The 24834-nt window shown below is 36.9% G+C and overlaps 1 protein-coding gene and 1 long non-coding RNA gene across 8 annotated transcripts in view; one reads left to right on the plus strand and one right to left on the minus strand.

Moving 5' to 3' along the window:
- The window catches only part of Pter (phosphotriesterase related), a 58702-nt gene that overhangs the window by 32913 nt on the left and 955 nt on the right, over positions 1–24834 (plus strand). For 5 of the 7 annotated variants that reach the window (XM_003462778.5, XM_013144556.3, XM_013144554.2 and 2 more), the window contains one exon: positions 19553–19693. In XM_003462778.5, coding sequence (XP_003462826.2) covers positions 19553–19693 — 141 coding nt within the window. Of the gene's footprint in view, positions 1–19552; positions 19694–22173; positions 22732–22827; positions 22888–24834 lie in introns of those variants that run through there. The other 2 variants (XM_063237871.1, XM_013144558.3) reach the window with 2 other exon arrangements.
- On the minus strand, positions 1287–24171 carry LOC134473482 (uncharacterized). The gene is made up of 2 exons (XR_010043727.1): positions 23988–24171; positions 1287–11837 (listed from the first exon to the last, which is right to left on the minus strand). It is a non-coding gene; the product is annotated as an uncharacterized LOC134473482 (long non-coding RNA).

Raw genomic sequence — 24834 nt, forward strand, 5'->3', positions numbered from 1 at the left:
GAAATATGAGGACTTCTCTGGGGAGACAACTTGGGGAAAATGGCTTTAGACAAAGTAGTGTGGTGAATTTGGGAAAACCCAATTAATTAATAGGAGAAAACTTATCAGTGTAGCAGATGTGGGCTATGTTATCCCTTTGAAGAAACTGTGCACCGTCAGTTGCCAGGCTCAAGCTGGACCCAGTCAGGCTTTCCCAGACGCTCTGGGGTCTGCTGACCCTGCACACACCCTGCCTGTGCTGAAACGGCAAGGACTTCTGCTTTTCATAATGGGGATCACTCACAAAAGGACCTGGGTTTCATAAAACAAAATGCAAAGATGAGCGTCTTGAAAGCAGGACTTCTAACGTAAACCCCAACTGCGCAGACCTGCACTTTATTTCTCCCAGCCTCAGCTTTTGGGTGTAGGGAAGAAGATGCTAAAGCCACACACTGTTGTGGTTTTGATACCAGAAACCTGGGAGTGGGACCAGTTCTGCCCACAGCCCCTTTCAGAGAATCAGGGCTCCCTAGCAGGATGAAATCTTTTTTTTTTTAAATTTTATTTAAAGAAAAACTAAACAAAACAGAAAATGAGTAGAAATAATACATATTTTCAGAGAAAAAATATACAGTAAGAAATCACTAATTAATGTTTACATACTGTCCTTTTACAAATAGTTGTTCAGGATACAAAAGTGGAACATATGAAATGGGAATTCAAACAGCGAGACTACAAACAGTTCTGTTCAACTATCAATCCTATGCACTTAAACATACATGCAGTTATCCATATCTTCATTTATGTTGGGATTAAACAAACTAAAGCAGGCTAAAAATCATTCTGAACAAAGAATAATAGTATTGCTGGATTTCACATCATGACACTCTGGGATCAGCACTGGGTACTGCAGTGTCTTTTTTTTTTTATTTAAAGAAAGACTAAAAACAGAAAATGGGTAGAAATAATACATACTTTCAAAGAAAAAAATAAACAGTAAGAAATCACTAATTGATGATTACAAATTGTCCTCTTACAAATAGTTATTCAAGATACTAAAGTGGAGTATATAAAGTGGAGATTCAAACAGTGAGACTGCAACCAGTTCTGTTCAATTATCCAACAAAACTTATAAATACGGTTATCAATCTTAAACACTTAAACATACATGCAGTTATCCATATCTTCAATTATGTTGAGATTGAACAAACCCAAGCAGGCTAATATCACTCTGAACAAAGAATAATATTATTGCTGGGTGTCACATTATGACACTCCAGGATCAGCACTGGGTTCTTTAATGTCTCTTTTTCTTCAAAGTATCTGTTCATTTCATCATGTGTCATAAAATCAGTTCTCATAAACTGTTTATAGATTCTACACATGCATGAGTCTTAACATGTATTTCTATCCTTTCTATATTAGAGGGAGAAAGAAAACAAAGCAAAACAAAACAAAATATATTCCTATAAACACGTGAAACAAAAAAGACATATAAGACCATTGTACAAGGAGTTCTACCATAGTTCCTGTGTTGTCTCTTATTATCGTCAATAGAATTGGCTATATCATCAGACATAGTATAATTGAATATATCAGTACATAACAGTATTAATAAAAACACAACTTTGTATATAGTATAAAACTTTGAAAGCAGGCAGTTATCAAACCAGAATGTGTATCGTAGAGTCTTGTCATCTTCAGTGAGGTTGCCTGTACTCTCAGACTTGATACTATCAATCATATCAGTTTTAAATAAAATCTGTTGATACCAAACAGCAATCAAACAAACCAGATTTAACTAAGATCAGTCATGATAAAACAGTGTAAGTCACACAGCGCTCCAGATTAAGATAATAGGAAATTAAAGATGATTACTGTGCTATATTCTGATGTTTTGGGGATAGCTGTCTGTGCCTTCTAATCTAATGCAAGTAGACAAACTGGGACAGAATAAAATCTATCAAAAAAAAAAGAATAATATCTATCTAAGCAGAGTGATGCAAGTAATGTGGGTTTTAAATCCAAGCAGGATGAATTCTCAGTCTGGTATTCCTGAAAAATTGATTCATGTTTCCCCTTTAAAGTAGCATTTCTTATCATCTTTGAGAACTCAAAAATAAAATATTTCAGTATCTTCATAGTCATATTGAAGCAATTAAATATTTCCAAAATTTTATAAAATCTTTATTAGGATTTGCACCGCCCAGCACACATGTGCACACACACCACCACTACCAATACAACAACTGGCTATGCAGTTATCCAGAAGGGACAGTCCTGATGCTAGAGGGAAACAGTTAATGAATGGCCATCACCTTCAGAGACCTGGGAACCACACTGTTGTCATTGAACTGCTTAAGGTCCTTTACCAAGAGATAACAGCTTGACAAGATAAATCTGCTTCTGTGTCCAGGCCCTCCCCTAACCATCTGTTCCCCTTAAGAAACAGAGGCCTTTTGAAGAATGGTTGACTGCTGTGAATTTAACCCTCGGGGATATCAGTGGGGGTGCCCTTGACAGTTACAGCCACCCAAAGTCAACATTTATTGGGAAATAGCAATGGTCCCTTCTGTCTTTGTTTGGACATTTAATCCACAAAACTTTCAACATTTAATCATTTACAGTAGTTTATTACCTGTTAAACTTCTATTTACATTTCCAGGTGGCAGGTACCGACAGCATCACCCTGGCCCTTCTCTGATGCAGCCTATATGTGATTAGGAAAACACCTCTCAGGGTCAGGCATGATAGTGCGTACTGAGAATTCCAGCAACTCAGGAGACTGAGGCAAGAGGATCACAAGTTCAAGGACAGCCTGGGCAACTTGGCGAGACCACGTGTCTCAAAATTGTAAAAGGGTGAGGATTGAGGATGTAGCTCAGCCGTAGAGTGCTCCCGGGTTCAGTCCACAGTATCAAAAGGAAAAAGAAAACACCCTTCAGATCATCTTTTTGGCATTTATCTTTGCCCCTAATCTCACTATTAAGGTAGCTTTAAATAGTTTTAGGGCAAGGACATTTATTCATTACCATTGAAAGCTGGGTAAAACAACTTGGCTGGTGGATTTTTGGGGTGCCAGTTGCTAATTAAACTTTTGAATTTCCTGGATAGCCTTGAACAGGTGCGATGGCTAAATCTTTTTTGATTTACTTTGTTTATTTTGTTTTTGGATAGCCATTTAACAAGCCAAAAGGCTTTGATGACTATCCAGGGGCCAGAGTTTGATTAGGGGCACAATAATTAAGTGCAGGAAAACAATATATTACTCTCTTTGAAAATTGCTTCCTGTGGAAGGTAAATGAATTAGACCCAAGGGTATCTGGAAGATAAAAATGGAAAAATCAGACAATGGGCCAATCATGCATTTTATTCTCCTGGCCTCTGATTATTTAAGCCAAATTGGCCCAGATCTTAAGAGGATAAAATTTTGATACTTTTCTTCCATGTTCTTAATTAATGAATTAAGAGTGGAACATCGATTCATTTAACAAATTTTTGAATGGCTAATTACTGTGTATACTGGGTCATATCCAGAAGAATATTCCACTCTCAGTTCACAAAATAATTATTTAATTATAATTATGGCAACTGTCAACTTTAAGGTTGTCTTTGAAAAGCTACAAAAATAATTATGCAGTTTCCTTGGATCTGTGCAATTTTAATCCCTATAAATACTTGTGAATTAATGTGGTATCATTCAAAACAATTCCAAGCAAATGTTTAGAAAATGGAAATTGAACAAAAACATCTTTATATCATTAAGTAGTACAGTAGCATTTTTTGAAGAGTAATTGGAATGTTGTACACATGCAGTGGTTTATAACATTTAGAATCTTACAAACATCACACTATATTTCTTAATAGTTTCTTGTTAGGAATATGTGTATGTCTGCTTTATCTATGTAATACATGAAATGAATTGATAATCATGAGTGTGCATTGTGTAATATGCATCTAATGTGTAGTAGTAAAAACAAGTGATTTCAATCATTTTGCCTCAGATTCAACCAGAATGAAACATTAAAGACATTAGTTCAGGCAATGAAGAAGAGGCCTAATAAGCAAAAGAGAAATTTTAATAAGAAAATATTTACTAGTAACACTTCCTGTCTCCAGATACTGTTGTCCACAGACATGTTCTCTGCTTTTACTACCACAGAAGATAAAAAAAATAATAAATTTTCAAAAATCTACTCTTTTAAACACATCTTTATGGCCACTTACATCTATATGGGGATACAAGTAGTAAATTTTCCATAAATATACATCATTTTGTAAAAAGTACTCACTGACACAAACCTTGGATTTATTTGAGGTTGAAGTTGTGTGATGACACTGGCAACAACTACAGTGTTCTTTCATTAATGCAGTGTAGATTTTATGCCTATGGGGGACAGTAGAGGAGTACAGGATACTGGAGTCAGGTTGCCTGGTTTCAAGTTCTGACACCAGCAAATAGAGTATGGCTGTATGACTTTCAAAGTGACAAAAACCTCCAAGTCGGTTTACTCATATGCCAAACGGGTAAGAAAAATTATTTTAACCCTTAAAGTGCTGTGCCAATTCCCCTCCCTATTAATACTTACTATGTATTTCCTCTCAATGTAGAGTTTACTTAAAAAGGAAAAGAGAGAATAAGAAACTAAAAGAGACAGAGGCAGAGACAGAAACAAAGAGTGAAAAGAAACCAGGCAAACAATTGGCAAACTGAAATGCACCAAAACTTCTTCACAGGCACAAACAGTGCCGGTAAAATGCAACTACATTATGATGGAAATTGGTATTTGTTGTGCACTCTAACAAAGACATTCTAGGCTGGGCAAGCCTGGCAGTGTGAAGGCCAAAGTCACTGGTCATGTTTTTCTACCCAGGATATTCTCACTGAAACCTTCCACCAGTAATTTTTTTTCTATAGCAATTTTTCATGACTCTGACACCATTCGTGTGAAATGTGACATTTTAACAAATCGGATTGCTGTGTCTATGAGATTTATCTTTGCTTTCTTCAATACCGTCATCCCCTGAACTGCGGATCGCCCTACATGAAAAACCCAACCTCCTTTGTGCTGTGTGGCAGCTGGAAAGTTCATGTGGTAAAAAGCTCTCCCTAGGATGTATAAACTGTGAAATGTATTTTAAAATAACGTTTTAATTACACTTTACAATGCAAAGCCAAGTTCTGGCGTTAGTCTAATTTAAGCAAGGGTTTTTCTCTCTTGCAGCCATCTGTTCCTTTTGCTAAAGCCTACACTGAAGTCATAATATTGAAAATGTGACATCATCCCTTCCTATGATGTCATCAAACATGGATGCAACCAGTCAGAGAACTGAGACATGTGGGAAGAAGGTGCTGGGTAAAATATAGATAATTGCAATTTGAATTAATTTTCTATTATTATATATCCCCAGTTAATGTCAAATAATGAAAATATTATTCCAGAAACGTCATGTCTTAATGAAAAATGAATCCATGAAAAGGTCACAGAGTCTTCAAAAAATACCTACATATGTAGGCATTAACTAATATATTGATGTGAATGCAGTATTATACTCAATGTCTTTTTTTTTTCAATTAAAGAATTACCTTTAATATTTTTAAATAGAAAAAAAAAACAAAACAGAAAAAAGGGTAAAAATAATACATAATTTCAAAAAAAATAAACAGTAAGAAATCACTAGTTGATAAATTACATATTGTCCTCTTAGAAATGGTTGTTCAAGTTACAAAAGTAAAGCATACAAAGTAGACATTCAGACAGCGAGACTGCAAACTGTTCTGTTCAATGATCCAACAAAAACTTAATAATATATTTATCAATCCTACATACTTAAACATACATGCAGTTATATCCTTCAGAGCACTTTCTTTTCTTCTCTTTTTTACAATAGCAATTACACATTTTAGGTTTTATTACTCCCTACAGTTCTTAATACTTTTGCACTAGAGACACAATGTGATATTATAAATATGATTCTTATTTATTTCACTAATGAGGATAGTCTCAAGTTGTCTCCATTTGCCTATAAGGCCTCAAGATCATCCTTTTTTGGCAAGGTAATATTCCATTGCATATAAATACCACATCTTTTTCATCCACTCTGTGGTTGATGTGTATCTTGGTTGTTTCCAAGATTTACAAATTGTGTTGCTATGAACATGGGTGCACATATGTCACATATATCACTGTGATATGACCTTTTCAGTTTTTCTGGGAAATACCCAGGAAGGGAATAGCTGGATTAATGGAACATCCAATCCTAGTCTTCTGAGAATTCTCCATACTGATTTCCATAGTGGTTGCACCAGTCTACACTCCCACCAACAGTGGAGCAGTGTTCCATTTTCCCCCGCAGCCTCGCCAACATTTGTTATCAGTTGATTTCTTGATGGCAGCCATTCTTTCCTGAGTGACATGAAATCTTAATGCTGTTTTAATCTGCATTTCTCGAATGACCAGTGATGGTGACCATTTCTTCATGTATTTACTTGCCATTTGTATATCTTCATCTGAGAACTGTGTGTTTATCTCAGGTTCCCATTTTTGGAGAGGACCTTTGAATTTGGGGGTTTGATAGTTTTCAATTCTTTGTATGTTCTGGATATGAGTCCTTTGTCTGGGGTTACTGACTAAAATTCTTTCCCATTCTGTGGGTTTTCTTTTCACTCTATTGGTGACTTATTTTGAAGTGCAAAAACATTTCAATAATATGAGATCCCAGTTGTTGATTCTTTGAAGTCTTACCTGTGCAGTTTGCATTTTGTTCATGAATACTCTGCCTACCCTTATGTCTCCAAGACTTCTATCTACCTTGTCTCCAAGTAGATTTAGTGTTTCTGTTTTAATATTTAGGTCTTTGATCCATTTACACTTTAGTTTTGTGCATGGTGTTAGGCTTGGATCTAGTTTCAGTCTTCAGCATGTGGAGAGCCAATTTTTCAAACACCATGTATTAAAAAGGCTATCCTTCTTCCAGTGGACATGTTTAGTCCCTTTGTCAAATATCAGGTAGCTGAGTGTTTTGTAGTTGGGCTTGCATCTTCTAATCTGTTCCACTGATGCTCAGGTTTGTTTCTTTGCCAGTACCATGCTGATTTTATCACTGTGGCTTTGTAGTATAGTTTCAAGTCAGGAATTGAGATGCCTCCTGCCTGCCTTTGTTGCCCAGAATTGCCTTTGCTATTCTAGGTTTCTTCTGTTTCCAAATGAATTTTAGGAGTGTTTTCTCTAGATCTGTGACATTGTTAATAGTATTTTGATTGGGATTGCATTAAATCTGTATAACAGTTTTGGAAGTATAGCGATTTTCACAATGTTGGTTCTTCCTAGTCAAGAGCAAGGAATATTTTTTCATTTTCGAATATCCTCTTCAGTCTCCGTTTTAAGCACAGCATAATTTTCAGCATATAGGTCTTTTACATTCTTAGGTTGATTCCTAAGTATTTCATTTTTTTAGATGCTATTGTGAAGGACGATATTTCCTAATTTCTCTCTCAGTGAGTTTTTGTTTGTGTACAGGAATGCTATTGATTTTTGAGTGTTGACTTTGTATCCAGCTACACTGCTGAATTTGTTTATTATTTCTAGCAGTCTTTTAATGGTATCTTTTGGGTCTTCTATACAGAGTATCACAACATCTGCAAATAGTGATAATTTAACTTTTTCCTTTCCTATCTTTATCCCTTTTATTTCTCTCTCTTGTCTGGTTGCCCTGGCTAGTGTTTCCAGAACTATACTTAATAGGAGTGGTGAGAGTGGACATCCTTTTCTTGTTCTTGATTTTAAAGTGAAAGCTTAGTACAATGTTGGCTGTTGGTTTGACACAGATGGCCTTTATATGATTGAGGTAGACACATGTATTCCTAGTTTCTGAAGGGTTTTTATCATTAACGTGTGTTGCACTTTATCGAAAGCTTGTTCTGCATCTATTGTGATGACGATGTGGTTTTTGTTTTTGGCTCTGTTGATGTGGTGTATTACATTTATTGATTTGCATATGTTAAACCACGCCTGCATTCCTGGAAAAAATCCCACTCGGTCATGATGTATAATCTTCTTGATGATTTGCTGCATTTTATTTGCCATTTTATTTTACTGAGAATTTTTGCATCAGTGTTCATTAGTGAGATTGGCCTATAGTTCTCCTTTCTGGTGGGGTCTTTTTCTGGTTTTGGTATGAGAGTAATACTTGCCTCTAGGAATGATTTAGGGAGGATTGCTTCCTTTTAAATTTCATTGAAGAGTTTAAGGAATATTGGCATCAAATTGTCTCTAAATTTTTTGTAGAATTCAGCCACAAATCCATCAAGACCTGGGCTTTTCTTTGTTGGTAAGTTTTTAATTAGGTTTTCAGTTTCAATAGCTGATATTGGGTTATTCAAAATTGCTATATCTTCTTGGTTGGGCTTTGGTAGTTCGTATGTTTCTAGAAATCTGTCCATTTTCTCTATGTTTTCTACTTGATGTGAGTAGAGATTTTCAAAGTAGGTATGCATGATCTTTTGAATTTTCATGGAATCTGTAGTAATTTCTCCCTGTTCAGTCCTTATTTCATGAATTTGGGTTTTTCCTTTATAGGGTTAGCTAAAGGTTTGTCAATTTTGTTTATTCTCTCAAAAAATCAGCTTTTTGATTCATTAATTCTTTGTATTTTTTTAGTTTCAATTGCATTGATTTCTGCTGTAATCTTTACAGTTTCCTCTATTCTATGAGCTTAGGGTTTAACTTGCTCTTCTTTTTCTAGAAGCTTGAGATGAAGCATTAGATTGTTTATTTGTGCTCATTCTGTTTTTTTGATATGACAATCTATTGTTATATATTTCCCTCTTAAGACCACTTTCATTGCATCCCACAGATTACAGTATATTGTTTCCACATTTTCATTGAATTGCAGGCATTGCTTTATTTCTTCTTTAATTTCATCTGTAGCCCATTGGTTGTTCAAAAGTTTGTTATTTAATTTCCACGTATTTATGCTGGCTTTGTGATTTATTTTGCCATTAGTTTCCAATTTCAGTGTGCTATGGTCAGATATTATGCATGGGATAATTTCAATACCTTTGCAGTTAAGAAAGTTTTATGGGATGATATATGATCTATTTTGGAGAATGTCCCATGTGCAGCTGAGAAGAATGTGTATTCTGATGTGACTGAGTGGAATACTCTGTAACATCTATTAAGTCCAATTTTTCACAGATATGATCCAGTTGTGTTATTTCTTTGCTGATTTTTTGTCCAATTGATCTATCTCTTTGTGACAATGGGCTGTTACAGTCTCCTGTTATAATTGTGTTTTGTGTATTTGGTTTTTCATGTCCATTAGTATCTGTCTTATATAGTTGGGTGCGCCTGTATTTGGTACATATATATTTATATCCTCTCAGGATCCTCCTCTCACCTCAAACACACTTATCCCTTCATTCTTGCCACTTTCTGAAGCAGTTGTGGAAGTCCTCTTTCTTGAATGTCTTTTTGATTTGCACTGTTGTGACTATATTGTTGTCTTGAGTCAAAAACATTTATGAGGCTGCCTTTCTGTTGAACGGCACTTGGCAGATAGCATAAAAAGGCTCATGAAAGAGAATTTCTAAAACTGCTTCAGAAAATGGCATGAACAGTGAGATAAGTGTGTTTGAAACAAGGGGTGTCTTGAGGAGGATTAATGGCAATGTGCCTTTAATGTAATATTTTCTGAAACTCTTTATTAGTAGTATATGTTTGTAATTCATAATTATATTCATGCTAGAGAATTGATGCATACACATATCATGTAAAACAATATTTTTATCACACCTCATATTTATTTAATGAAAGTGAATTTCTCTATCCTTCCTTTTCAACTACACTTTCTGTTATTGTTCTGGGATTGTGGTCATTTTTATCTCTATCTAGTATGTCTTTCAATACTCTCTAGGGTTGGTTTGTTTGATGTGAATTTCATCAGTTGTTCTTTGTCATGGAATTGTCTTGTTTCTCCACTAAATTTGAATGAAAGATTTTCTGAGTGTATCAGTTTGGGTTAAAAGTTGTGTTTTTTCAGGGCTTGAAATACCTCACTCCAAGCTTGTCTTGACTTGAGAGTTCGTGCTAAAAAATGTACTATGATTCTAATGGGCTTTGTTTGATAGGTGAGTTGTGTCTTTTCTAACAGCTTTTAGTATTCTCTTTTTATGCTGCATGTCTGGGATCTTAATTATTATATGTCTGGGTGTAGGTTTACATTGGTTGTGACTGGTGTTCTATATGCCTCACTTATCTGCATATCATATTTTTCCCCATGTGTGGGAAATTTTCTGCTATTACTTCTGTGAATAGTTTAGTTATGTCATTTGTATTGCCTCCTACATTTTCACTGATGCCTATTAATATTGTATTGTTTATCTTGGCATTATTTTGAAGCTGCTGGATTGTCATTTCAGGCTGCTTTGTTATTTTTAAAAGTTCTATGTTTTCATGATCACTAATTGTGATCCCATCCTCAAGGTCTGAAATCCTGTCCTCAGCTTCATTTAAACAGTTTTACCAGCTTTGAATAGAATTTTTTGTTTCTTGGACGTGTCTTTGAGTTTGTTTCATGAATTCTGCTTGTTTTCTATATTGTTCATTCAAGGTTTCAATCAGTTTCTCATGTTCCTGTACGTTTTCTCTATTTCTTCTTTAGCTGTGCTCAGCAACTCCTTTACCAAGGTTGTTATTTCTATCTTTCATGGGAGGGTACTTCTAATTTGATTTCCTCTATAGCCTCATTGATTTTTTTATTTCACTTATTATCTTTCCAGAGATTCCCACGGTGTTACTTTTGAAATCCTCTATTTCAATGTCTCCTGTACTTGCTCCTGGTGGACTAGATGTTTGAAATTGCATTTTGCTTTTTCATTTTGCCATTTTCCCTTTCTGAGTTAATATTTGGTCCTTCAATCCCACTTGTGTCAACTGTTGGTAGTGTGTATCTTGAGGTCCTAATGTAAGGTTGATGTTTGTCCAATTGCTGGGTCCCACAATGAATAGATGAGCCAGTCAGTTGTCTTCCCACTGCAGGGCCTGTTGGATGAGTCCTGTATTCTTCCTGAGTTTTGTAGGTCAACTTTTAGTTCCTGCTATTATTTTATCTTCAGGTTATTCCAGGTCACCAAATCTCCATGTCTATAATGTTTACTTTAGCTGAGGCCCTCCTGTGTCCCTACTGTGTGCCTGTGTGTCTCATGAGCCCTTTTGATTTTCTCCATGTTGGGGGGAGTCCTTATTGGCACACTCCTCATCCTGCCTAATGTTTTCTGTGTGCAGCTAGGAGTCACCCACACTCTTCTCAGATTCACCAAGATCTTACAATTAGTCAGAGGAAGCCTTACTACAGGTCCTATTTACCCACTTATGCCTCTATTTCAGGGGCATACTCACCACACTGACTGGAGCCTGTTGAGATCATATGTTTGTGTGAGGCAGTTACTGAATCTCCCTTCAAGCCACACAGTTAATCCTCTGTAGTCCAAGGTTCTGGGAGAAAGGGTGGGTGCTGAAGATCAACAGCAGTATTATGTCCAGGAGGTAGGGAGTGTCCCCGAGGGGCCAGCAGATGTCCTTGGCCCGGGCATGAGCCAAGGTCCCAGGTCAGCATGGCATTCCTCAGTGCCAGCTGGAGTCATGCAGGAAGCGCACATCTGTGCAGCCGAAGGTCCAAGGGCAGCATGCATTCCCCAGGGCCAGCAGGAGTCACACAGGAAGCACATGGCTGCACCGGCCAAGGTCCCAAAGCGGCATGGGTATCCTCAGGGCTGGTTGGAGTCATGCAGGAAGCACATGGCTGTGCAGGCCATGGTCTCAGGGCCACTCAATGTCTTTTAAATAGCTGTTGAGAAACTTTCATAAAATGATAGAATGTTACACAATTTTATCTGTACAAATGACATTGGTTCTAAATTCAGAAATGGTGGGTAAGGGAAAGTAATGATTTTGTTTTGAGAGTGATGATTTTTTAGAATTACTTTTTTTGGTAGGCAATTTTTATAATGGCCACTTACTGAGAGATTCACTGCTTTTAGTAAATAAGTTGTATAAATGAGTATCTCTTTATTTTTATATTTGTATAGCAATTTTTAAAAATAATTAGTTGATCTAGGGTGTAAGTTTTAGCAGGGAATATATTCCACGCTTCTCCAAGTGCTAGACTGTTAGCTATCTTAGTGGCCAAAACTGTTGCCAAAATGGACCAGTCTCTGGGCTGAGGAATTCAGATGGGAATGGCTAATGAACTAAAATAATGTCACAATGCAGAGTAATCAAAGACTAAGGGTTGGAATACTCAGGCTGTGGGTCACTTAGGAACTCCATGCGCTAGTGTCTTTTTATGTATTCAGTAACATTAATAAGTGGCGAGACTATTTCACCAGTTTATTGTTTAAGAACCTGCTCTCTTTGTGTTCCTGGTATTGTTTAATCGACCAATCCATTGCCCGAGACTTACTCTTGAGTGTTTTCCTCCATCACTGACAGTGCCTCATCAGTGACTCCTCCTGCTAGTGCTTTGCCTATTCTGCTCACTGATGGTACTGCTCACCCCACATTAAGCCTAGATTCCTCCTTCCCCTGCACTCTTCTGATGAAACCTGTCCATCTCACTAAGCCTTTCCTATCCACACATCTGTAATCACCTGAATTCAGGCCCTCTTTTGTCCCTTGATCTTCTGTAACATTCTAAAAGGACACTCACTCCCTTAGCCTTCCTCCAGAATCCAGCCTCCACAGTATTGAATTTTCTAAATGCAAATCTGATTGCATGCCTGTCACTTGATTAAAAACCTTTCAGTGGCTCCTCTGAGCCCTAGACACAAAATCCAAACATCTTGGTCTTCTGGCCTTGACTCTCTCCACCAAACTGCCCATTATTCTCCTGTAACCACACAGAGTCTGGACAAAAGCCACATTGTCCTTGTCTTTATATGTCCTGTGCTAATATTCTTTTCACAGTTGCTAGTCTGGCTGCTATGAATGTCCTAATCCTCTACTTTATGTTTATTTAGCAGAGTCTTTCTGCAACATACAGTGATCCAGAGGTTTTCTTCCCTATAAAACCTTCTCTCAAACAACCAGTATTTGTTATATTTCTATCTCTGCCAACCCAGTTCCTAGTTGTAAATTCTCTATGACAATTGTTTGTTTCTATATCTCTTTTCCCAAGTACATACTAAACTTCATAAAGGATGGAACTGTGTTTTATTGGTCTTTGTTTTCCAGCTCCTTCTTCATAGTAAGTAGGAGACCAACAATATTTTATCAAATGGATTGATGGATGGATGGATGGATAGATGAGTGGATGGATGGGCTATGTTTCTTATTTCATGTACTTTGCCTCTGATAAGCTGCAACTTTGTATTCTAGAATAGCAAGCTCTTTTTTTGACTCTCACTAGATAGCTATCTAAACTATCCAAACTTCACCCCACATTTCTGTGAGTTGGATTCTTTAAGACTCAGTTCAACTAAATCACTCGCTCATTGTTCTTTCATAATATGTTTACTTATTTGTACTATTTTGCTACTATAGAACCTTTTAACAAATTTAACTATAATCATTAATTTAAGTATCTCTCTTAATAACATTATGTTTCCTGAGATAGGAGCTATAGTTTGTCATTTATATTTGCATTACCAACACAGAGGATAGCACAAGAAATGACAGCAGATGTTTGCTAAATATATTTATGAAGGTACACTTAAGTTTATGGCATGAAATAATGTATGTGAGGGTTCTTTTGTAAATATAAAAATAAATGGTAGATATTTTTATCATCTTCATCGTACCAACGAATCATGTCCTTTCCTCTCCTTTTAGTCCTTTCTACATAGAAAGCCCAAAGATCCTTGTCTAAATTATCAGTTCATAAAGACTGTCTTACTTCTACTCAGAGTACATTCTGACATTAAACCAAACCCCTCAGCACATGGATAAGATCTAGAATATAAAGAGTGTTGAAAAACAGAATCAGCTGTCTTGCATTTTATTTTCAGCCTTGAAACACTAGGTAAATGATAAGAATATTTTTAAGATGAAATCACTTCAGATGCCATTTTCTAGTCTGATGGCAATATGTTTTCCCTAAATTTACATCTGTTCCTTATATAGGCATATCAATTCATTATGTATATTCTATATAATGTCAATTTTTTAGTTGAGGATAAAAGTATAAAATATGCAGCAGAAGAAATTATATCATGTGAATGTTAAGAACAAATACAAAAATCTCACCTTCCTGCTGGGAAAATCTCAAAATATTTCATAAATGACACCGCAATTGTTTCCTTCACCCTGAAAAATGGACTTTCCTTAGTGTGAAATGCAGTGGTTGTGCTGCATAACACAATTACCTAACTCTTTAGAGCATGTTGTGAAAAAGACCTATCTTAAACCTGGGGAACATCAGACTCAGCAAAGAAGAGAATTATTCATGGGCATAGCATATGACATGAAGATTAGGAGAGGTTAGCACATCCACTTTAATGAGATGGGTGATGAGGCCATGGAGGCCTGAGGATGGGAGGAAGACCTCTGCTAATCCTCATCTGATGTCCTTTTTCCTAGGGTACCATACTGACATTTGGGGTCAAACCTTTCTCCAAATGAGAAAAAAAAAACACTTGCATAAATGAAATTTCAGTAGTATGTTGGCAGTCTGTGGAAGTCATCCAAACAGAATGTCAATTTTATGTAACTAAGTCACCTTGGTAGACATTCATAGAGCTGTCTCCTACATGTCATTGCGGTAGTGTGTGTTTCTTCATACAGTAAAAGCCAGCAAGGTGGAATGGTATTGTGCTGGTGCGTGAATTTCTCACCACGGAAGGAATTTGTTTAAGAACATGGTTTCTGAACACAAAAGCAGTCTGCACTTCTTCAGAACTCCTTAGTTCAGAAGCTGAGTTACTTACATTTTTGAAACTTAGTTTTCTCATCTGTAAAGTGGTGATATTCATAATCTTTTCATGTAATTTTAATAAGGATTAAAAGAACTGAAGTTGTTAAATGTTGATTTTGGGGGGCAGCATCTATATCTTCCACCCTACCTTCCACTAAGATAGAATACCAAATTCCTTTTTGAAGTCTTCCCTTTGAAAAGTGTGCATGGTCAGTAACACTGTTTACTCCTCTTGCATGTCACACTGTGTTTTTTCAATAAGCAGAATTTATAGAAGTTCATTTAATTGGCTTCATATTAATGCTTAGCTTTTCAGAAAAGAGGGTCCTATCACTAGATGTCAGTAAAACAAATAAAAACTACATATACACATGAGGCATAAACAAAAATTAATTTTAACTTTAATTTAAAAGTTAAATTTAAATTTTTGAAAAACAGTAAAATGTAGATTGTAATTAATCCTTCTCAGGATACTGCCCTCACCTCAAACACACTTATCCCTTCATTCTTGCCACTTTCTGAAGCAGTTGTGGAAGTCCTCTTTCTTGAATGTCTTTTTGATTTGCACTGTTGTGACTATCTTGATGTCTTGAGTCAATTAAAAACATTTATGAGGCTGCCTTTCTGTTGAACGGCACTTGACAGATAGCATAAAAAGGCTCATGAAAGAGAATTTCTGAAACTGCTTCAGAAAATGGCATGAACAGTGAGATAAGTGTGTTTGGAACAAGGGGTGTCTTGAGGAGGATTAGTGGCAATGTGCCTTTAATGCAATATTTTCTGAAACTCTTTATTAGTAGTATATGTTTGTAATTCATAATTATATTCATTCTAGAGAATTGATGCATACACATATCATGTAAAACCATATTTTTATCATACCTTCTCATATATATTAATGAAAGTGAATTTCTCTATCCCTCCTTTTCAACTACACTTTAATGCCGAGTATCAACTTAATTGCTTTCCTTATAAAGGAACGTTCTGCTCTACATATGACTATAAATTTTTAAAGCATGTTTTACAGAATTTACCAGTTCTCACAGTCACAGTCCTTTCCATATGTTTTTCTATAAGGTAAGAATTCACGGGACTACTTTTAGAACTTATATGTGTAAATGAATCTTGTTAGACAGTATTAGTCTTCCTCTAGAAGCAAATCTCTCTCTATGGTAAAATTCTTCAGACAACATTTATAGCCCCCTTGTGGAGAACTTTTACTCACTTTTAATGAGACTTTCATGAGACCACAATGAAAGACAACAGGGATCTTATGTTTAGATTTCAAATGTTCCCCCAAAGTTGTATGTGGCCAGGTGAGGCTTTCAGAAAGTGAATGGATTATGGGGTACTCTACTCATCTATGGATAGGAGGTGGGGTCCAGTTGAAGGAAGTGGATCACTGAAGACAGAGCCTCTGGAGATGGATCTCTTGATCTGGCTTTTCTCTATCTCTCTGCTTCCAACTGCCACAAAATGAGCAGCTTTCTGTCACTATGCCCTTCTACCATGATATTTCTTCTGTGAAACCAACTGACCAGGGTCTGAAACTATGAACCTGAAATAATCCATTTCCTCCTTTAAACTGCATGTGTGAGGCATTTTATTCCAGTCCTAAAAGCTAATATTCTGAAGCTAATATCCTAAAAGCTAATATTCTGAAGGAAATGAGGTGTCATTAGTGGGCTTTGATCTGACTTGGGTGAGGGGATGACACATTCGTTGCTTTGTTTAAGAGAACAAAGGAAAAGCTGATGGAGCAGTTGGGAATCTTGCAGGGATCCTTCATGAAACTGTAGTGATGTAGATCAGGAAGGCAGCAATGTGAAGGGTGAGCCTTTTGCAGTGGATTAAACGTAGCATGTAAGAGGAGAAAAGGGAACAAGAAGGACCACAAGGATTTTGGTGTGAGCAGCTAGAATAGTTTATTTTAGGCCACTTTCCATTGCTGTAGCAAATGCCTGAGAGGAATCAACTTGTAAAGAGAAAAGGTTATTTTGGCTCATAGTTTGGGAGGTCCAGTACATGATCCTGTGGGTGTACTGCTGTTAATCTTCTGGTCAGGTTGGGGGAGGGGCGCATCAGGGAAGAGCAAACTTGTTCACTTCATGATTAGATGATGAAAGGGGCGGAAGGAAATTGGAGTCTCAATATATACTTCAAGGACACACTGAGTGACTAAAAGACCTCCCACTAGGCCTCATGTCTTCAAGGTGCTCTGGGTAGTCCCATGGGATGGTGACCAAGCCTTAAAACCAGGGATTTTTTTAGGATCACATGCTCATCCCATAACACAGTTGCCATCAATTGAGATAGTAAAGTGTGTTGGAGCAAACAATTTGGATCTTGAATGAAGGGTGCAAAATAGGACATATATTAAGCTTGAGCTATTTGACATCCAGTAGAGATCTAGAGCAGGCAGCCAATCTAATCTGGTGACAGGTATGTTGTACACTTTATTCTTTATAAGAAACTTAAAGCAATGTGGCATAAAGTAACTAATGTTATGACTAATATAGTTCCTTTTCCTTTGACCATGTTGTTCAGTTTGTCCAAAACTGTTGTAGAGGTTTGCTCTTACTTTTTATATGTAGTTTCACTCTGAGCTGGCAATTGAAGACCTCTACAGGGTAATAATTTCTTGCCTTTCTGGCCTATTCAATGCCTTACTTGAATACTATCCTTTGGTGGTAAATCTCAAATATTTGAAGTATGGTTTGAGGGTACTGTGGACAGGGAATCAAATTTTGAAGTAAAAACTAAAATACACTATGTACATATTCAACCTATGTAATTCTGAGAAATTTTAGCAATACAGTATGATTGCACAGTATGATGTTTAAGAGAGGTTCCAACCTTGAAATGAAAGTGTATCATTTTGAGTATCTTGTCTCTCAAGTTCTGATTTCTTCGTTGGTGAAATTGAGAGCTGATAGAATTATTGAACATATTAAGTAAAATAAGTGTAATGTACTTGTGTTATTTTAATTGTATATAGTTTGTTACTAAGCATGATCCTTTAGGGGATAACAGAATGTGTTTACTACAGTAAGACCTGCATTCTTTTAGCCCAGCAATTTTGGAAGCTGAAGATGGTCTCCATGGTAAGAAGCTGGGATAGGAGTAGTATTAATAGAAGACACTATAGAGCTAATGCACATTTTGGAGTATAAAGAAAAGATGTTTTTAGCCACTCTGCCTAAAACAATATTGTAGACTACAAGTTATGCTCAACTAGTACGTAGAAAAAGAAAGCCAGCCGTAATAACAATAGCTCAAAGTGAAAGTCAATAGTCAGCTCCAAGAAGTGTCCCAGTGAAGCACAACCTCTCACACCTGTGACACACGGACTCTTAATTGGTCCTCCCATGGTTTGGAAGAACCGCTTTGAAAATACTTCTGACTTTTCAGAAGCAGATTTATAGACATATAACAATTCTTTGAACCTTGCGTGCTGAGTTACCAAAATGAAAAATAGCAGCATGGATAAAAGCCTGACAAGACAATGGTCATCTGATATTCTGAACTCTTCTCCATTTCAATTTTGGATCCCAGTCACTTTCTGTCTGTATCCTTGGTTCTCCTTATTAATACCTTTCTTTTCATTTTTTCCATGTTGCTAGGACATTTTAATTGTTTCTTATCTATCTATGTGATTGAATATCTGCAGTGATATTTTGGGGTTACCTTAGTGATTTCTTCTTTAACTGTTATAATCCAAATTTCTTGATGAATTTTCATCTATTTTTTTTTTTCAAGACAGGATTTCAGTATGCAGTTCAGGCTGGCCTTGAACTTACTTTGTAGCCCAGGCTGGACTTGAACTCATAATGATCCTCCTACCTCAGTCTCCCAAGTGCTGGGTTTATAGGTGAGCACCACCATGCCCAGCCTGAATTTTTACCTACTTTTGCTCTGCACTCTGTGCTCATCTGTAACCTGTACGCATCTTACATTTTCCATTTTTCCCATTCATTTACATCCACAATTACATTCTAAAATAATGATATACCTAATATAATACCTATTGAAATGAAAAGACACCCATGAATTTACCATAAAATAATAAATTTCATTTTAAAAGACAGACACCAAAACATATATATTTGTATGAGTGTTGTCCTTTTAAAAAAAAAGTTGGAATGATATTTCTACAAGGCTTTTGAATTAATTTTCAAACTACTTTATAATCTTCATAAGAAAATCATCCTGCTACATTACAGTAAAACCTTCCTGTTCACCGAGAGCAGTATTACTCATCTAATTTATAGATCGGATGCCAAATTTATTTTGATAGGTTCCATAGTTCACAGCAATCCTTAAAGGGTAAAATCGAATCCATTAAGGATTTTCAGAGAAATATGGGACATAACCTAAAGACAATTCTGAAGAAGAGTTACAAAATTATTTTTGAGTAATGGTAGCATAATTAAAATAAACCTAGTTCCAAGTTCAAGGGAAAGTTCCCTTTTAGATGGATATATTGTCTTGCTTCTGGTAACAAACTGAACTTACTGTTTTATAGTCACATCATAAGAGCTACCCCAGAAGTTATTTTATTTGATTTAAGCTATGTCCTAATACATAGCATACTAAGTTTTCATCTATACATGTGGGAAATACACTCTTAATAATAAGCACCTGCCTGTCTTATTTTCTCTAGGACTATAGTTCATAAGAAGGAGCTGCTGGAGTTTGCTCAACTTGGCTGCTACTTGGAATATGATCTCTTTGGTACTGAATTTCTTAATTACCAGTTCAACCGAGATATTGATATGCCCGATGATAACAAAAGAATTAGAAGGTAAATATGGTTACATCTCTCATAGCATTGTCTTCTACCATCCCTTTTTGATTGTCATATACCTGGGTGAGTATTGGCAAAGATTCAGAAAACAGTGAGCAGGCTGAAGCACAGAATTGCAGAGAAAAGTATATCTGAGCTGTTTCAGGGAGAAAATCTCTACATATTATTTCAAGGAGAAAATGAGTCATCCTAAGTAGGCTAAAGCTTAGCAGAGCCTTAGAAGTTCAGTGCAGATGGGCAACTGACAAGAAACAGATAATGCTCAGCCCCTGCCACGACAGGAAGAGAACAAAAGACATTTTCCTCCTTTACTCCTAATGAAAAAAGCTGATTCTCTCCCAGGCTGACCACACTAAAGTCATACTTTCCTGTGATTATGTGAAATGCTTCATTTAAATTTTCATTAAGGGGTGATTATAATTTAAGTGCTAGTAGTGCAGTGCCTGAACACCCAATACCATACAGATGTAATCTCCTGTCTAATGTTTCATCACACATACAATTGTATGATTCATTCTTTGCAAGCAAGTAGAAAATTTCCGAAGCCAAGGGTGACTACTGGGGTACATCTTGATAGCATGGTATTATAAAGATTGAATAAAACCAAGATAGGGTATCTAGGGGGTAAAACAGATTTGGCATTGACCAGAGAAACATCAAGAGTATCTAAGCGTTGCTATCCAGTGGGCCCTGTGGTAAGGATATGAAGCTCAGAGCGGAAATTCAGGATGAAAAGTAAGTCTGGATATTATCGGTGATAGCTCAAGACATGGGGATGGAAGCGATTACTCAGAGAGAAAGATTAGAGCAAACCCTGAAACATAGGAAGAACCATCCAGGGAATGGTAAAGAAGTTCGCAAACCAGTGAAATCATGGAATGATTTTCTTATGGAAGCTGTGGAGAGCTTCCAGGCTTTGGTAGAATGACTTGGAATATCAAGTGAGAACAGGACAGAAAAGCAACCATTGGATTTCACAGTTAGATGGGTCTCCTTTGCATTTAGTAAGTGTGGGTCTCAGTAGAAACAGCTCAAGAAATGTGTCAAAGGAGAGGAAGAGGTGAAAGACTGGTGGTTACTCTTTCAAAAAGTGTGCTAACAAAGGCAAGCTGGTAGATGAGGCCGAAACTGGAAATATAGGATCAAGAGAAACTTTTATTGAGAGTTGAGCAATTTCTGTGGCTATGAGGAAAAGAAGAGAAATAGAAATGAAATGGATCCAGGGAAGGAATGCCATTCCACAAAGGTTGTGATAGAAGGTGTGTGAAATGATGTATATGCAAAGTGTTTTTTTTTTTATATCTGAGCATCTGGTGCAGTAGAAGTGTCCAATAGATACTGACTTTAAAAAGCCTGGAGAGATAAGAAGTATACAGATAGGATTCTCAGGGGACAAACACATGGAATCTGGGTAGCAAATAGAAAGTTGGTTGAAAGGATTTTTTCCTCCATAGAAATGAGAGCACAAAGGAAGCGATGATATAAACACAGATAAGTTATTAGTCAGAGGAACAGGAAACTGAGACCAATAACAATGCTTTCTGGAGTGTCTCTGTGAGATAGACATAGTCACCTCCTGAGAAAGGGCGAGTAGATTCAGGGCAGCACCTTGTAAAGGGGAAGGAAGTCTTGGCATCGCTGGTGGGTGAATGAGAGAGACACTAAAGGCAATGTGTGTGAGACCCCGATGAGGCTGGAGATCATAACTGCCTGACTGTGTGTTGCTAGCAGTGAGCGTGATTCGGTGATTTTTTAAAAAGATATTTGGGTTTTGGTAGCAGGACTAGAGAAGTTTGTGAGTAGAAGCGGAAAGTGTGAACAGTTAGAGCTGTTGGCTTGAGATTCTGTTGGAGAAATGTGGGTGATAACCACGGGGACAGATAGGCAAAGAGATGGGAGCCGTGGAGTCTAAGCTGGAGGAAAGCAGGTAGAGAGAGAAGCAAGGAGACAAACAGGAATGGCATCACAGGGGAAATACCAGAGGCCTTCGTGAAGTGGATGAACAGATGCATGAGTGAGTCAAAAAAGCAGAAAGAGGCCGTGGGATTGGAGTGGGGAAACGAAATTTGAGATTTCAGATAAAAAGCACTTCCCCATGATTTTAAGGTCTATAAAATGGTTATAAGGGTGGAAAACAAATTAGAATGGAAATAAACAAAACTGTAATCGAGAAATAATGTCTAGAGGCCAAGAGACTGAAGTTACAGGTGATTAAACAGACACACACTGGGGAAGAGAGAAAGATGCCGAGCCAGTAGCAGTGTCTTCCTGAATGACCTCAGTAATAGTAATATGCCTGAAGTTTAGTACCTGTTTCTAAATGTTACACTCGTTATGTAAGGGGGAGCCACTCTGTCGGTAAACTGCTGTGACTTAACCACTGAAGCTAGGTCTTTGGTTTTTTAACACTTACACTAGTACTTTGGCAAATAGATTTATTGTTTCATTTGTTTTATGATTTTAATTTGTTTGCTCAGGAGCACTATGAATGCAGGCCAGTAGGTTTCCCTGGGGCCCTTCTCAAGAGGTGAATATTCTTTGCTCCAAGACGACTACAATATAACAAGACACAAACATGACTTCATGACGAATGCCCTCAACATATTTTACAGTTCATCTTGGACATGGAAAGTTTGCCTTCAGGATCTGTCTCCTTTTTCTAAGCCACTCTGAGGCAGTGAGGTGTGTGCTTTGCACTCCTAATCCTTCCATGAGGTTTCCAGACCTTCTGAAACAAGAGACATGAAATTTTAAAAAGGAAACCTATGGAGATATAAAAAAGAATCAAAGACTTCCCATTCATGCCTGCTTAGATCCTTTTAAGTATTAGTTCAAGAATAAGAATTTAACTTTGATTCTTTTATCATGCTAAGTGTCAACATTCTGAATGTATGAAAATATATTAAAATTTTATATAAAAATAGATATATAAATGTATATATATATATGTGTGTGTGTGCTACTTAGTGTATAGGTGCATGTATGTATATGTATATGAGTTTAATGTTTCATAAATTAAAACCATGCCATTGAATTATCTTACCCAAGCGTAGCTCATATTGTTTTTTGTTTTTTTATTAGATGTTTTTTTTCAGACAGGGTCTCACTATGCTCTTGAACTTTCTTTGTAGCCCAGAATGGCTTTGAACTCTCATTCTCCTTCCTCAGTCTTCCAAATGCTGGGATTACAGGTGTGTGCCATGACACCTGACCGTTTCATGTTAATAGCTGAATAACCCTTTTGATTGTGTCTGATCCACTAGCTCGATCCCCCATGTCACGAGCACTTGGATTTATCATTGACCTGCAATCCTTTTTTAGCCATAGTAGTCTGAATGCACTGAAATTTCAGAACACAGAAGAAGCACGCTTCTGCCTACCTCTGGTTTTCGGCACCAGAAATTCTGTGTCTAACACCTGTTTTCAATCTTATGCTCCATTTCTCAAATCTTATTATATCTCTGCCTTTTCACACTTTGTAGTCTCTCTCTAATATTTGTTTGCAAAACACTAACTCATTTGTATTGCTATAATTACTGTAATTTTTTGTCTTCTCATCTGTAGTGGTTCCTCCCTTCTGGCAGCATCTCCATAACTCCTGTTCTTCCACGTAATAGCAGAAACATGTGAAATGATCTCTTCATTATGGCATGACTAGGCAGATTTCCTTGGTAGTCAGAATGGAACTGTGTTTCTAGAGCTCCAGCCTTATCTTGTTCATGAGACAATCTCCTCATCTTTGACTTTAGGAGTTCTAAAAGTTTCATTTATAAATAAGTGTGTCTTATTCACCATACACCTTCTTTACCACTTCCCGATTTGATAACTTTATGTTTCAAGGTGTGGCAAAAGGCATCTTGCTGGAATTTGTTTATTCATACCTGTGCCTTCATGGTAAGGAGCTATCACAATTTTCAGATAAAGAAAGGGTATTTAAAACTTTGGGAAATGCTCAGAAAATATCAGGATGAAATGGAATTCCAGGCATGAAGTTCACATGGCAGGCTGATTTCTAGAGAAAATGTCCAGGCTGGCTCTTCTATTCTGGCACTCACACCCCTTCGAGCTGCAAATTTCATGTCTAATCTTAAATTATAATTTATTTTAAATGTATATTCTCAGAGGCCAGGGCTTTATGCGTGAGGTTTGTGTGTGTGTGTGTGTGTGTGTGTGTGTGTGTGTATGTGTGTATGTGTGTTGTGTCACACATCTTACTTAGCATAGTAGTTGTTAAATAGAACTCATGGCACAGAACCCCAAGGAATGCTATCTATGGAAACAAAAATGATACCTTCAAATAATCAGGCCCTGGAGGAAGGCGCTGTCAATTCTTCTATCCATGTGGGACTCGCAGGGCTGTGTGAGAATCCCAAGGATGTGCCGTGTCACCCAGTTGCACTTCTGCTATCAGAGACCCTTGGAAGCCAGGAAAGACGCTGCCCAGAGTACAGACATATACAGATGGTGGCTGTCGGGAGGTGACTCACTCTACAGATTACTGCATTTAACCAAGCAAAGAGGATTACATTTTTAGACAATTGTCAGGAAGCCCTGTTCTTTAGTCAACTGACTATAAATTTAAAGGAATATATTAGTATTTTAACAATCTTGCTGACAGGAAAGGAAGACAGAATAATGGTTTGGTTTGGTTTGTTTGTTTTCTTTGCTCAATTTAATCCAATATTCAGATACTACTACTAAGTCAAAATTCCCATAGATTTCAAAAAAATAAATGCTCAAAATACAGAGTTGCTTTTGTCAAGCAAACCTCACTGACTGTGTATGGCCCTCAATTGCAAATCAACTGATTTACTCTAAGGGCCCTATCTGTATGAAGATTCCTTTTGTTTCCATATTTTAGTCACAAATACCCAATGATTTTATGTGCTAGACAAAAAGAGAAACTGGGCCTACTAAGACCGACATTTGAAAGAGAACAGCTGAATACAAAACCAGAACCAAGCTACTGAGTGAAATGCTAAAGTGGTCATTCATTTGAGCTGGCAGATCCTATTAGAAGCTATCTTTAATGCAGCATTGTCAAGCATTGTCATAAATATCCCAGGCTGGAAATTTCTGTGTGCATGGAATAAGGATCTCATTTCTCCTAGGAGGCAGCAATATCTTTATCATCACCG

The sequence above is a fragment of the Cavia porcellus genome, unplaced genomic scaffold, assembly GCF_034190915.1.
Source record: "Cavia porcellus strain 051 isolate PalLab524CR breed Dunkin Hartley unplaced genomic scaffold, mCavPor4.1 scaffold_27, whole genome shotgun sequence".
Taxonomy (NCBI): Eukaryota; Metazoa; Chordata; class Mammalia; order Rodentia; family Caviidae; genus Cavia; species Cavia porcellus.